Here is a 16,210-nt window from a genome sequence, read left to right on the forward strand (position 1 = left end):
ATGTGTCCCTGAGCAAGACACTTAACACCTAGTTGCTCCAGAGGCATGTGACCTCTGACATGAATAAAAGCGTCAGCTAAATGAATGAATGAATGTTTCTACAATAGAAGAATCAGAAGGAGCTTTATCGCCAAGTAGTGTTTTACACATATGAGGAATTTGCTGTGGTGATAAGGTGCTACACGTACACAAACATACAGTCAACATAAATAAATGTAGAAATATATAAATATGGAATAGAAGAACAATGTTACAGATATATACATGTGCATTATTCTGGGTCTGTGCCGTGCAGAAGTAACGCAACGGAAGAGAATATTGTGTACATATAAACTGACAACATAAAAATATACAACAACAAAGATCAACAATCAACAACAAATATGTGTGACGTGCCAGGTCAGTGCCCGAGTAGTAGCCGCAATTGACAACTGCTTACAGAGCACGTTTCATCATTACGTTGAATACATACGAAGATAAGGAGAAGGAGAAGAAGAAGTGGTAGTAGTAGTACTAGTAGCTGTAGGGTTCATTGAAAGTAAGAAGAGACTGTAAATGTGGACAGATGGACCACACATATTATTTAGGACAAAGCCACCCTAGCTTCTCCCCCGCGCTTGCAAAGGGAGGGGTGAGCGGTGACTTGAGCAGTTGGTTGCAATTTGCAGCCCTTAAACTTACACACTGAACATTTAAACCAATAGGAGTGTCATCTCCCATTGCCTTTAAAAGTCAGGGGCGCCTGTACCTTGCGCATTGCTATTTAAATGGCGAATGAATTACAAATGATAAAAACCATAATAACAAATAAATAACTAGTGTGACTAGCAGCATGTGGACGAGAGAGAGATAGAGGTGTGCCAATGTTACGTGTAGCTAGAAGGCTACACAGAATATCAAGGGCAAGTGCATACATGGGAGCGGAGAAACATTCACAAGTGTTGTGAAAATGGCAGTCCAAATAAACACAGTGATCCACAACTGAAAATGAGTAGTCCATGAAAACTGAAGTCCAAACATACAGTGGAAAAAAACGGGGAACAACGCTAGAGGCCAGAAACATGAAACACGAAAGCAGGGAAAATCCAATAACCACGGAGCAGGAACACAAGAGACATGAATGAAGCAATGAATCAGCAACAGACAACAGAGAGACTACCATATATACACATGGAAGGGATGAGAATAATGAGTCACAGGTGATCACAGGTACAACAGTCAAAGTAAGGCAGTAACACAAGGAACAATGGTGACAGACAACTACAAAGTAAATAAGGAAACTAGAAACAGACAACAAAACCAAAACCGTGACAGACATGAACATGAAGGGTGTAATGCTGCATTCAGACCAAACGAGAATTTAATCCTCGCAACGCTTTCCTTGCGGGGGTTTTATCGCTGGACAACTGTCAAGTGTTCACACACAACACGATAACGCGAATAAACAAAACTAGCCATTGCTACAGCTGTATGAACCCCAAGTAAACATTTTGCTGTGATTAAATAGCAATAAACGGATCAAACTGATGTCAAATAACTACATTATGGTGCAGATTCATAACATATGAATTCATGCTTTGTCAGGTCTGTCAGCAAGACCGCATGACAACAACTTCTAAAATGTTTGTTTTCTGAATGGAGTTTGGATCAATCAGGGCTATGCTACGCTAACTTGTTCACAATAAAGTACAACGATAGCTGGAATAAAATTACAGACACATATTTTCTGAACTCACCAGGTAGTTCAACTTCCTCGCTTTCTTTTCTCCAAGTAATGTCCAGCTTTGTCCGTTTTTATATAAATATGCAGTAGTAGTCCAACAGAGCTCTGGGTGCCAACCAGCGCTAACAACAACATTGGAACCGGATATGCACCGAATCTAGCTGCTCAGAAGCTCGAGTGAAAATAAATCAGCGTTGTAATCCCAAAAACTAAAGTAAAAAGCAAATTAAATAACAGCAGTGATAGGCTATTGCGACTCAGCGTCATGTGACTTTTTCACTCGCTTGACTTTGTATGTAAATGTACCGCCCACAACGCTCACTTCGCTTTTGGTCTGAGAGCACCATAAGAGGGAGAAGGGTAAAGCCCTGCATATTTTCTCACTTTCCACACAAATGACAAATTGCTGCTTGAAGAAAGGTGCAGGAATCAAGGGAATTTGTTGGACGCAGCCTCACAAATGACATCATAAAGGTGATGGGGCGTGGAATCGTTTCAGATACTGTTTGACAAAACGGAAAGCCATTCCTGTGAAGCATAGTGAGGCACTGCCTCTGGACAATAGGAAGGTACCATTTTTTGCAGGTCCAATTTGTTTCCCCAAAATGTGTACCTTTGGAAGTACAATGGCCCAAAACATAGCGGTAACATAACTAAGTGAGTTGATACACCTGTAAACTCTAATACATGTACTTTTCAGGCCAAAACTGTTATCCTGCTGTACCTTTATTTTTGAGTGTTTACAGTAGATTCAGCTTTTGTAGTTGTTGGTGCACAGCCAACACACACACACACACACACACACACACACACACACACACACAAATATGCCCCTAGAAACATCTTCCTCGTTAACAACTGTGAAAGGAGGCTGGTATTTATCAGGCCTCTGGTTAAGCCATTCCGAAAGATACAGACCATTGCGAATTGTGTGCCATGCAAGTGCTCTAGACAAGAATCGCTTATGTACTTACATGCTACACACACATACCACATACCCACCCACATACACACATACACAGTTCATCTCATAAATAAGCCCTTTTTGAATTGCGACAGTCCATTCCAGCTCACTCCACACCTCCCCTCTATCACTGTATATTTTACTTCTCTTGCTATGTGAAGTATAGCAGAATTATTACTCTGACAGAATCATTTGTCTTGAGAAAATTAGTCAGCTTGATTTATTTCCTTTTCATGAGGATGGTGGTTTACAACCCTAAGTGTGGTTTCCACTATAAGAATCATGAGACATGATGTTTCATAGCAAAGAAATGGGTGGCAGTGAAAGTTATTTATTCTATGATATTTTTTTATTATGTAAAAAAAAAAAAATGACCACAACGAATGATGAAGAGGATTGGAAGTCAATGTTGTGTTCTACTGAGGTGCATATATACACCAAACAGCCATCAGTCACTTACTATGGGTGAAATAATTACAGTACTTTGTGACTTTGGTAAACGTCTAGCTAGCTAGCTAGCGCTTCCATAATACCAATACTAAATTAAGATCTTGAGCATGGCAAACCTTATACATGCTAAACATAAACATGTTAGCATTGTCATTGTGAGCATGTTAGTGAGCTGATGTTAGCATTACTTAGCACTACTGTGGCTAAGTGTAGCCTGACAGGGCTGCTAGAGTGGCTGTAGAACGTTAGTCTTGTTTCTGAATTGAAATGACCCCAAGCAGTCTGACACACATTGTTTCATCTCATTTGTCTTAATAAAAACTCTGTGGTGTTGAAATCTCTTTACAATGCAGTGAATCAGTGCAGTATGCTCTGATGGCTGCTTATGTTTCATATTAGGTTGTGTTGTGCAGAATCCCCAATGTGGTGATACCATCTCCATTGTGGGCAAGATATATTGATTTGATCACATGTCTGAATGCCTAATCAGTCCATTCCTCTGGCTGATTTCGTCTGTAAATGTAAAAATTCACAGCTCACACTATGATGTACCGCCAGTTATTCATGTTGAGTTTGAGTTGTTTTGACAGGACTATGGTCTGTCTGCTCTATACACAACAGCTGCATTGTCCGGATTGATCCAGAGACAAAACACACACCTCCTGTTCCAAAATGGCCCCCATAGACAAAGCTCGGACTATCTATCAAATACACACACACACACACACACAGAGGCCGAGGCTTTATCTCACACTATGTGCATCTGATTTGCCTGTGAGGTTGTTTGAATTGTTGTATGACATTGTTTAGGCAGTTTTATTAATTCCTTCGAGACCCTTGGCTCTAGCTTCATATAACAAGGCCCAGAGCATTTCTGTCTGGGGACAAACAGCGTCACTGTGTTTGTTGGTTCTCACAGGAACACTGCCAGGCCCCAAAACCTCAGAGGTCACCACTTACTGAGCCCCTGACCTCCCAGACCATACAAACACGCCCAATTCCCATGGTGTCTTTGCCCTCACGTGTTTGTTTGACCCTTTTAAATATGCTGTCCCCATTTTATTCTGTTTCTATCCCATCAGCCATTGTCAGCTCTCTGCCCCTCTCAAACCCTGGCTGTGTCCAGTCCAACACTGAGATGTATGTATATGTGTGTCTGTTTTTGAGGCACCTGTTCTTTCTGATCTTTCAGTTGAAGCTCCTCGCTCTCACACACCCTGCCTGCACTGAACAACTCCTCAGTATTCATAACTCTTTGCTGGAGTGTCAGTTTGCATCCTGCTGACAACATGCAGCAGCCATTCTGGTGAAGCAGGGGAAGAGAGACATACTATACTGCCAAGTCCGCAGACACATCGTGAATCTACCTATTAGCAGATACAAATTAGATGTTTAAAATGGAGCAGTTTGGAGAACAGAAACATACTTCTGCCACTGCCAGACTCACATTTTCCTTCCTTCCTATCTGCTTTCCTGTCTTCTCTCTTTCATCACTTTGAGTGTCATGATCAAACTGTTATATTTAGCTTGCAGATTAGAGGTCTGTCTGCAGTTTCAAACAGACAACTTAATAAAATCCTCTTTAAACAGCCCTTAACTTTGCCTTTCAAGTTTGCTTGGCCACTGTGAGTGTCTTTTTTTTATTAAGGAGACATTTGACAGCAGAGTCTGGCTTTATCTACCATAGCATAATCTCCTCGTGTCTTCATCTGGCTTGAATTAGAATAACGTGTAAAACAGAATATGTTTTGTAATTTGTGTGTAAGAATCTGTAATTGTGTCTGCTCATTCTGTCCCTAAAAAGTTGAAAAGGAGTTAAGTGACGTTAAGTGAGTTATATTGTTGAGATGTTTCTTTATGTTCTCACTGTATGGATGTGGTTGTATTGCTACTCTGGCATCAGTTTTACACATCATCTGTAAGAACAGTGTTTGACCACTGGATGGGTGTAGAGAGCAGGGAGTGATGAGGGAGAGGATTTCACTAGAAAAAGAAAAAGGCTTTTGTCTCTCCCTAGTGGTGCAAGCAGGAACTACAAGCAGACGTGTCACTCACTCAAAGAGCAAAACTACACACCAAATCTCCAAAACCATCAGCTATTTGTCAGCCTTTAAGGCAGTTTTCAATTGCATTAAAACACTTTTTTTCAAAACACTACACACAATTCTCTACCTAAGACACACAAATCTAACAGGAAGTAACCTGCTTTCCTTTTTCAAACACAACCAATCAAAATGCTACACATATTCACCAGGTCACACAGCCACTCCTCCCTTAACTGCTTAACTGATCACTAACCAATCACTGCTTTAGTATACTATAGACCTATAAATAGGTCAAAGGTCAGATTACCTGTTTGAACATTGGATACCAACAATGGACAGAGAGCAAGGGGAGTAGAAGAGAGAGGCAGGGGACAACAACGAGGACGAGTTCAAGGAGGAAGAGTTAGAAGAAGAGGAGGACAAGAAGGAAGAAGTGAAGGAAGGAGAGCTATATCTGATGAGATCAGAACCACACTTTAATCATGTGATCAACCACAGGTTGACTACGAGAGAAGCTGGACTAAGAGTCCAGGCCAATTTGAGTTGCTTTACAGTGGCGTCCATAATTCGAACCTTCAGAAATTATAACAGGCTGCAACTAGCTAATCACTATTTCAGCATTACAGTATTGTACCATAAAATATGTATTACCACATGGTATTGCATAAACATTTGGAGCTCTAAATCATCCATTTACTGCACTGCATTGTATGAATGAGGTTGGTTGTAATGCTGTACTACAATATTTATATATAATAATATTAATATATATATATAATATTAATATATATAACTGCTGGCACTGGTGAGTTCTTTATAGAGTGAAAATTGTTACACAACCCTACACACAAATTTTTTATTCTAAAAAAATATATACTTTTGGTTCACATATGTTGATGGTTTTTGTTTCATGTATGCTACTGCATACAACACTTTGTTACAACTGCAATGTTTTGCCAAATAAATATTTTCTGTTTCAACATTGGCCCATTGGTGTTTACAGTGTTCTTTTCAGCACCTCTCAGCTGATTTCTTTCACTCTAGAACATTGTATGGAAATGTACACATAAGCCTATGAAGGACAAAAGATCTTTAGATTTAGAACAGTGTGTGCATGGTATATCCAAAAATTTACTATTGTAAAAAAAGTGTTTGCCATGCAAGTGCTTCATTCTGAGATGTGTTTATGGCATTTTGAATGCAGTTTTTTTTTTTTTTTGAAGGACATATGAGGCATTTTGCAATTTGTGTGGGCAGTTTGGGGAATGTAGGGCAGTGTGTAGACCTTTGAAAAAAAAGAGACATAGTTGTGAAAATGTGTGTAAGCAGTTGTAAGAAACTTTTAAAAAAATAAGTGAAATGTTTCCAACTGGTTGATTACTGTTTGTCATACTTGTTGCATTGTTGTGATACTGTTGATAACACCTGTCCTATTTTCAAATCTTCTCTTCTTTTCTAATTAATCTACTTTCATGAGGTAAATTTTAATTTTTTTGTTACTGCAGATGTCACCAATGTAAGAGTTGTGATATTATTGATAAAAGGAAATCAAACGATATTTGATTCAGAAAACATTATGCTCTAAACTGTAAGCCAAAGTGATGCCACTTTGCAGTTTATCTAGTGTATTGCACTCTTGACGTGAAGTTGATTAACTCCTTTTTCTCATAACCTCAATCTCAGGGTCACCCTGGGCCTCATGGTCCTCAGGGCTTACAGGGGCCTTTTGGGAGACCAGGTGATCCAGGCATCCAGGGACCAAAGGGGCAGAAAGGTGACCATGGCCGTGGCGGCATTATAGGTCTTAAAGGAAATCAGGTATAATATTCTTCTGTTTTTTTGTCTAATTGTTAAAAATGCCAAGACTCTTGTCGTTTGTCATCTTGTTTAATGTGTGATTTGTGTCGCTCCACAGGGGATGACTGGAGTTCCTGGTTTTTCTGGAAATGACGGCATTCCTGTTAGTCTATCCATAAGTCTTTGGGAAAGCAGTAAAAGCTCACTGTATGTGCACAGAGTGATGATTCTGCTGACGATGTTTTCTGACTGTTGTTGTTTGACTCTCGCTCTGCAGGGCCACCCCGGACAAGCTGGGCCCAGGGGCAAGCCAGGTGCAGATGGCTGTAATGGGACACAGGGAGAATCAGGCTTCCCGGGGCAACCGGGCTATAATGGCGCACCTGGTTTTCCTGTAAGCGAAACTCCAAACCTATGTATATAGTGATTTGTAAAATACATAGAGTTTGATTTCCTTTAAGTGACGATTACTCTGTCTTTTTGTTTTCTCAGGGAAATCCAGGCAGAAAGGGAGCGAAGGGAGACTCTCTGGAGCTGAGTGTGTACATGGAGCGTTTCAGGGTGAGGAAGAGGAGGGTACACCAAACCTGACTTTTGTTCTGGAGAATTTCTGCCATCATAAAATCGCATTTACAACTTGGTATAACAAATTCACATAGATTGTATTAACTTCATGAATCTTTGACCATGTCTACACAGGGAGATCTAGGCACACCAGGGTTCAACGGAATAATAGTAAGACACATTTGTCGATGATCACATAATGGTTGTTACATGTAATATTGTCATATCAAATTTGCACTAACTAATGCATTTCCTCATTCTGAACAACTTCTTTGAAACCTACTTTTACTAAATTTTCTGTTTTTGCAATCTTTGTCATCTACTGTATGTCATTTGATTTTTGTCAGGGACCCCCAGGAAACCGAGGATGGGAGGGTAACACAGGCGCCCCAGGACCAAAGGTAAGTGTGCATGTGTGTGTGGGCATATGTTTAGGAGCAATTTTAAATTTAGTTTGTTAAGCTCAATCTATTTTGATGCAAAGTGCTTATTAGGATCCTGTCTGTGTGTTCCTCTAGGGTCCCCCAGGGCCTCCAGGTCCCCGCGGACCTAAGGTAAAGCAATAAAAATATATATATTCAATGCAATATAATAGAAGAATTTTTTGTGAATGTGTGACAGGCAAATGATGCATGAAATGTTACTAAATAACATTGTTTTTCTGGGCAGGGCGCTATGACCAAAGTTATTAAGGGAGTCAAAGGACAACAAGTGAGTGAACAATTTAATGCTAATATGCATCTTGTCTACTTGCATTGCTGTTAAGCAATGTTACGAAAACAAAATTGTTTGCTGTTGCTGCATGGGAATTGTTAAATTAATTTAGATCCTCGGAATCTACTTCAGTTTGAGCTCTACATCTGTATTTTCCCATGCAATGATATATAATATATAATATAATTATATATGAGTAAATTGTAGTTAAGTATTGTACTTTAGTACAGTTTTAAAATATCCAACGAAGGTTGAAGTCAAGAGCAACTGGACTTGGTTGAAGCTACTGGAAGACGTTTCGTCCCTCATCCAAGAGACTTCTTCAGTTCTGACTGACTGGTAGGGTAACTCAGCTATTTAACCTCAGTGGGATCGTTGATACTGCTGGTTCGTTAGTGTTCCTGGTTGCTGTAACGACAGTCGTTAGGACTTCCCGAGGCCAAGACTGAACGACCATCATTGGTATCTTCACCTGAGGCCAATAGGTTACGTTTGTTGAGTTTCCTGGGAAGTGATGAAAGGACAGCATTGTAAGTGGGGGATAAGTGGTGGCGTAGACCCCCTCCCCTGTTCAATGACGGCTTCTCAACCCGGGTGTAGATGGCTTCCTTGACACCTCTTTCAAACCATCCATCTTCTCTGTCTAAAATGTGCACCTGGTGGTCCTCAAACGAGTGTCCTCTGTCCTTCAGATGTAAGTAGACAGCAGAGTCTTGACCTGAGGAGTTGGCCCTTCTGTGTTGAGCCATGCGTTTGTGTAGTGGTTGTTTAGTCTCCCCAATATACAGGTCTGTGCATTCCTCACTGCATTGGACCGCATACACTAGATTGCTTTTCTTGTGTTTGGGTGTGCAGTCTTTGGGGTGTACCAGCATCTGTCTTAGTGTGTTCTTGGGTTTAAAAAACACAGGGATGTTGTGTTTGTTGAAAATCCTCCTGAGTTTCTCTGATACTCCAGACACGTATGGAATCACAATGTTGCGTTTGACCTTCTTTTCCTCCTCCCCTGTAGTTTTGTTCTTCTTGGATCTTGTGGCTGTTTTCACAAAGGTCCATTTAGGGTATCCACAGGCTGTAAGTGCCCCCTTCAGGTGGTTCTGTTCCTTCTCTCTGGCTTGGGCACTTGTTTTCCGCTCTGTGGTGCAGTGTTCTCATGACCCCTAGCTTGTGCTCCAGTGGGTGGTGGGAATCGAAGAGTAGGTATTGGTCTGTGTGTGTGGGTTTTCTGTAAACACCAATCTGCAGGCTCCTATCCTCTTCAATGTGTACAGCGCAGTCCAGGAAGGCCAAACTGTTGTTTGGTGGTCGTTCAGTCTTGGCCTCGGGAAGTCCTAACGACTGTCGTTACAGCAACCAGGAACACTAACGAACCAGCAGTATCAACGATCCTGGCAAACGACCCTACTGAGGTTAAATAGCTTAGTTTCCCTGCCAGTCAGTCAGAACTGAAGAAGTCCCTTGGATGAGGGACGAAACATCTTCCAGTATCTTCAACCAAGTGCAGTTGCCCTCGACTTTAACCTTTGTTGGATAACTATGACCTGGATGAGAATCTTCATACAGTTTTAAAATACTTGTACTTTCCTTATATTTAATCTATTTCACTACATTTTACAGGAAAATGTTGTGTTTTTACTGTCCTGCATTTATCTGAGTTACAAGTATTTTTTCGAAGTAATAGATTTTATAAGATTGTTCATTGAAAACTAATAATCTCTTAATAATAATCTTGTGAAGCTGGGATACATATTTGTACTCTGACTTCAAGTGGCATTCCATGGTACTTTTTCTAGTTGGAGGTTGGAAATTGCAGAGATCAGAGTTGCCTTGAACGCAGCATTGCTACCTAATTGTAAATAACATAGTTAAAACTAGCTGTACCTCAACCAGCTACGGTAGTAAAAACCTGCTTACACATTCCAGCAACAATCTAGTAATGTCATACAGTATATAGTAATATGTCAGTCATATCGGCAATTTTTCTCCTTAATGACCACTTACTTTGAAACAGTATTTTGTTGCTGCTATTTCTGTACTATTACCCAAGTTGGATTGCGTTTTCATGGCTTTTACTTGTAATACAGTATTGTGAAACTTTGGTATTGCTACTTTTACTTAAGTAAAATATGTGAGTACTTGATGCTGATTTGTTTCACTTCCTACTTTCACCACAGGGGGACATTGGACCTCCAGGGCCACAGGGAAACTCTACTCATCAGCAAACTAAGCCCCGCGACGGACCCCCGGTCTGTACATCAGCAAAACATGTTCATCTTTATTCATTAACCTGCTGTAATGACAAAATGGTCTCTAAAATATGAAATACACAGAGTGTTACAGACACGTGAACCAATAACCATAATCATCCCTTTTCATTATTTCAGGGACCTCCCGGAGCAAAAGGTCCAAAAGGAGAAACAGGAGAGCCGGTATGTGATCACTCATGAACAATCATACACATTTCCACACAGTCAGGGATGGGCAAAGATACATCAACATGTATTTTAAAATAAGATACCAGATACCTTCATTTTAAGTGTGTCAAAATTAACTACAAATTACACCATGTATTATAATAACCTATCATAATTTTGTATTTCAAAAACACAAACTACTTTTCAAAAGGTACCATAAAATCACTTTGCAAACCTTTTGGCCTATTTGATATATTCTTTCACCTGTACACTGACTCAGTTGATTTAGTGGACAATGTTGTAGAGCAACAGCTTCTCTTCTTCTCTGCCTAATGAGTCAAGTGATAAATCTGACATGTGCAACCAGGTAAGTGATCAAATATTGACATGTCCCTGTGATCACCCAGATGAAGATTAGTTTTAAAGTAACCAACAGTTTCATGTTTAACAATTTGTTAATGACTGATTTTATCCTAATTGAGTTACCTGGTGTTTGGTAATGAAGGGCTTTGCATCATCTGAGCTACAATAAACGAGTGGATGGGTTGACAACCTGCTGTTAAATGGCGTTGCAGCACAGTATTGTTAATGAGAATAATGCACATGTGTACATTTAGCAAGTTATGCCATCTCATGGCATTAGAAAGTAATGTTGTACAACAACTCTGAAATGCTTTTACACAGGCTATAGTAGCCTAGAGCTGCTGAAACAAACACCAAAACAAGCAACTGATGCTAAAAAAAAAAATCGATGGAAAGCTGGCAACCTATACGTTTCGGGTCTGGATCAATTTTCTGTTCTGATCCCAACACATCAAGTATGAGCAACTTACTGAGTAGGCACGAATCATCATCAGGCAGCGTTTTTTATGGTCATGTAGACTACACAAAGCATTTTACAGTATTTTTTCTAAACTACAAAATCCAATACAGTGCAAGAATTTGGAAACAGAATATGAAGCCATTTTCATCAACCCTATCAAATACAAATTACAGATACCTATTTTGTATTTGAAATACCTATTTTCAATAATGCCCATTCATGCATACAGGTATATGTACATAGACACAGACTATCATTTACACCTCAGCATGTCATGTCCTCTGCTCATCTTTTCTTTGTTTTCTTTATTTCAGGCCGACAACAAAGGAGAAACTGGTGTGATGGGATTCCCTGGACCGCGGGTGAGTGCAGGCACACTTGTACACATTATAGCCAGAAACTGTCCTTTCCATGTGCTCAGTTCATATCATGTGCTGTTTTGGATACTAGGGTACATCTGGTGCAGATGGGAGACCTGGACCAAGGGTATGTTTGTGTGAACGATGAGAGATGTTGTATCATTATTGTATTATCAGATTAAATGTCATTTTATAGCTTAATGACGGTGACTCTCTTTCAGGGGGATTTCGGTGAACTAGGACCAACAGGCAGAGATGGTCCTAAGGTGAGAATGCACTTGATCGTGATCCCTGACTACTCATTAAGCATCTAAATTCTTATCTAACTGAAAAGTGAACATGTAAACAATTGCACATCAATAAGTATTTGCTGCTGGAAGGTGCAACTTATTCAGTGAGAGAGAATAAGCATGTGTATTTCACTTTACACATAATCTGCCATAATTTCAATGTAGCATATTAACATCTAGTTCATCCCTTTACCAGCACTCTTTAATTCTAACCAAAGCTAAGTGAAACCATTTCTTAACCACCATTCTGTCTAAATCATGGCGTCTACGATACAGTGACCTGCTGCTGAATGCATCTAATATTAAATGACTGTCTACAATGAGGACTTGCAGCTTTGAGATTTCATTTAACTAACATTATAACTATAACCAGCACCACTCTGACTACAGCGTTTCACATCTACAATGTCACAAAAAGAGGAGCTACGGAAAGCAGGGTTATTTACTTGTTTCTGTTCACGTTTATTTACATGTCCGCTCTGGCTTATTCATTTCAGACATGCCGACTATAACTGCAGACAGGCGGCTCGGAGATATATTTAGAAGACGTCGTTATAGTTTAGCGCCTCATTACCGTTAGCGCTCCTCCACTGATAAACACGCATTAGCTTTGTGGCTTTTTTAAACACTACCGTAACATTAAAGAGGTGGTATTATGCTCATTTTCAGGTTCAAAATCTTAATTAGGGGTTGTACCAGAACAGGTTTACATGGTTTAATTTTCCAAAAACACCATATTTTTCTCATACTGCACATTGCTGCAGCTCCTCTTTTCACCCTATGTGCTGTACGCTCCGCTCTTGAGCTACAGAGTGATGCATCTTACTTGTATAAAATCTTTGTTGGGAGTTGCACATGCGCAGTTTCCAGGTAAGGACTACTAGCCAATCAGAAGCAGAGAAGGGCGGCTCCTAAGAAACATGGTAGTGTGATCCAAATCAAAGCCGCTTCAGACTGCGACCGTAACCTAGCAGATGGTATAAGTCCAAGTCCACACATCATTGTTCCACATCTTACAATAAACCACTACAAAAATCACTATATTTCAACTCAATTTTACATAAAAATTGGCCAAACAATTTGAACGTTTGCTCAGTAGCTTTCACATCAGGTGTAAAGTTAGAATTATCGCTGTAACTTTAGCTGTGTTAGCCAACGTTTACAACAACTCCGCACTTGAACAGTCTGTGAAGTTACATTGCCGTGTTTATTTTAAATATAATTCACAACCAATAAAGCATACTTACAGGTTATGATTGTAAATTTCCAGGCCCAAACACAGTCGGAGTTGCATCGTCTTTTAGGACTAGTAGATTCACGGTGTTCCGGACACTTTGCACAGTAAAAGTCCCATAAGATATCAATCCGCGGAAAGATCAACCTGATTGGCTCGTCTGTCTCTGGGGACATGCCTTCCACGCGTTCCAAAGTTTGATTGACACATTTTGGACTAATCATTTTGGAGAAATCTTGAAAAAACTGCTGGGAGACGCACTGTCCGGATTACAGTGAGGACTCACGGTGTTCCGGACTGCTGAAAATTACTACTCACTATAGAATTTGCGGGTAAATTTGCGGGCAAAACTGTTGCCGGTGTTCTGACGATCTATGCTGCCTTGCTGAAAAATGCTACCATAGCGCAAATCGATAGACTCGACTCTACTCGGCCCTGCTCCGTTTTTCCATTGCAGATAGTACCAGAGATAGTACGTAGCTTGTCGTCATAGTGACACCACACACAACTGCCGCGACGTAACGTTCAATGCGACACACACACCAGCGATCCACACAGCTTTCTCTTTTTTAAGTTAAACGTTTCAACATTACTCAGGATGTAAAGACAGATAAGTGGTATGAAAACCTTCCAGCTGTGTTTTCCTCTGCCGTTGTTGCTGCAGCGGTCTGTGTGACGGCGGGAGCAGAGGGCTCTGTGAGCGGGCGGCTGGCCGGACTCACACGCTCCTCCCGCAGGTTGGTACAGGCTTCCCTCCGCAGACACTTGCGGAGCTCCTCAACTCCGAAAATATTCAAGAACATTTTTGTTCCGCCATCACTTCTCGTAAAACTGTCTATATTCGAAATCTACACAGCTGATTTCTCACCTCAAAACTTCTCAGAAGTGGATTTAGTGATGAAATTATGTACGAAAACTGTAAAATATAAAACTTTCTGTTGCTGGCCTCTGTCTGGTGCACGCGATGATGATGCAGTGAATAGTGACGATTCTCTCTGACCAATCAGCAGTCTGTCTGTTTTCACGCTACATTTAGTATCCCTCAGCTCGCTTGGAACCTCGATGAGGTGAGGGGATACGAAAAAATGTACAACATTTCTACAATGGAAAACCAAACAAAGGCCAGTCCAGCTAAAGAGCCTCAGCTCAGACTAGCTGGTTTGAGGGCGTGCCTGACCTGAAGTGAAGGGCTGGACTACAAACGAGCTGTTTCAAGTGGTTCAGAGCAGAGCTTTCTGTGGGATATGGGAACTCCCTTGCCTGGACTTTTGGCTTTTTCACTTTGAAAACCTGTTACATGCACAAAAAAAGATATATAACTCAATAAAGGAGAGTGGAAAAGCCAAAAAAATCATAATACCACCTCTTTAAACTGCAGTGAGCTGTGAGGAAGCTGGGAGAGTGCAGTGAAAAATGGGAGGGTTAGCAAGTCATGAATGTTTTCATGAGAGGAGAAGTGATTGTGGCTGTTTTTATTATAATTATTTAAGTCATGTAATTAACGTGACAAAAGACTGACTCACCTCTAACACAGCCCTCTGCCTGTTTCTGCATGCTGCAGGCTGGCGGTAGAATGCGGTAAGCTGATTGCAATGCTGATTTTCTTCTGTGGTTTTTGTGGTGAGGCAGTATAGTTTACAGCTGCAGCGCGCCCTCTGGTGGGCAAACTATGCAACACCCATGACATGAGTGAAGTATCTAAATCTAGGTTTCTTTTTTAACAGTCTGCGGTTATAAACGGCTGATGCCGATTAAATAAAATAAGCTCATATCGACCGATTATATCGGCCAATCGGTCAGGCTCTAATCTCTATTTAATGTAAGGGTTGCAAAACGGCATGCAGGGTTTGAATATTTCACTCAATATTTAACTTCAAATGAGTATTCTTACAAACTGTCATTCTTTAAAACAGTAAAGAAAACTATAAGATATAATGAGCATCCATCATGCGGTTTCACTCTTAAACTGTTCAACTTATAATTGTAAAAGATGTTAAAAGTAACAGCATGATGCTCCATCCAGAGAAGCCTGAATAGCTATTGGGGTCGAAGTTTTAAATTTGCAGCCATGAAAAACACACAATCACTTGTCAACATCATATTGTTACGGACTGAAGGAAATGAGGACTCAACTGCAGACACTGGGACTAGAGTAGAAGGAGAAAACAGGGGTTTATTGACAGACTCAAAAAAAGTGCAGAGATGAAATCCAGGCTGAGAGTCTTTTCAAGTGGGCAGGAAAGCACCATGAGCTGGGCAGGCGGCAGAAAACAGAGTGCTCAGGAGTCAGGAATAGTGCAAAGAAGCAAGCCACAGGTGATTTGATGATTAGAGCCTAGGGAGGAAGCCAGGGATGCCACGCACAAACATACCCACACACAGACACAGTGAGAACAAACAGGTGATAGACAAAAGCATCAGGGCTGAGAGGCTGGTACAGCCTGATCATTTAACGTATAGCCTCAGACAGTCTGAATAAGATGATTTAAACAGCATTGGGGTTATGACCAATATTACATTTTGTGTTTTAGGGAGTCAGAGGTGACCCTGGAGATGTGATTTCATCACAATCCCCTTGGCCTTGGTCTTCAGATGGTAAGTTGGTTAACACCAGATAACAGTCAAATAATCAGCACAAAGAAAATTGAAAGAGTTTTAAGATGATACCCACTGCCTGACTAATGTTAACATGCACTCTGACAACATTGTGAAGTGAAGTGTATTCATTAGCGATATTACTGAAGTTCAGCTTTAAACAGACTGCACAGATATGTCAGAGCTAAAGGTCAGGTGTTCAAGAGACACAAAATGAATATGTACCGGATGAGGTTTA

General features: G+C 40.5%; 1 protein-coding gene across 1 annotated transcript in view; it reads left to right on the forward strand.

Moving 5' to 3' along the window:
- The window catches only part of LOC119903684 (collagen alpha-2(IV) chain-like), a 52,103-nt gene that overhangs the window by 19,793 nt on the left and 16,100 nt on the right, over positions 1-16,210 (forward strand). Inside the window, exons 2-15 of the mRNA XM_038719907.1 lie at positions 6,866-7,000; positions 7,098-7,142; positions 7,257-7,373; positions 7,472-7,540; positions 7,679-7,714; positions 7,891-7,944; positions 8,062-8,097; positions 8,213-8,254; positions 10,432-10,503; positions 10,642-10,686; positions 11,809-11,856; positions 11,945-11,980; positions 12,075-12,119; positions 15,909-15,972. Of these exons, the coding sequence (XP_038575835.1) occupies positions 6,866-7,000; positions 7,098-7,142; positions 7,257-7,373; positions 7,472-7,540; positions 7,679-7,714; positions 7,891-7,944; positions 8,062-8,097; positions 8,213-8,254; positions 10,432-10,503; positions 10,642-10,686; positions 11,809-11,856; positions 11,945-11,980; positions 12,075-12,119; positions 15,909-15,972 (844 nt within the window). The remainder of the gene's footprint in view (positions 1-6,865; positions 7,001-7,097; positions 7,143-7,256; positions 7,374-7,471; positions 7,541-7,678; positions 7,715-7,890; positions 7,945-8,061; positions 8,098-8,212; positions 8,255-10,431; positions 10,504-10,641; positions 10,687-11,808; positions 11,857-11,944; positions 11,981-12,074; positions 12,120-15,908; positions 15,973-16,210) is intronic.

The sequence above is a fragment of the Micropterus salmoides genome, unplaced genomic scaffold, assembly GCF_014851395.1.
Source record: "Micropterus salmoides isolate LMB-PRFRI ecotype aquatic unplaced genomic scaffold, ASM1485139v1 Ms_hic_scaffold_15, whole genome shotgun sequence".
Classification (NCBI taxonomy): Eukaryota; Metazoa; Chordata; class Actinopteri; order Centrarchiformes; family Centrarchidae; genus Micropterus; species Micropterus salmoides.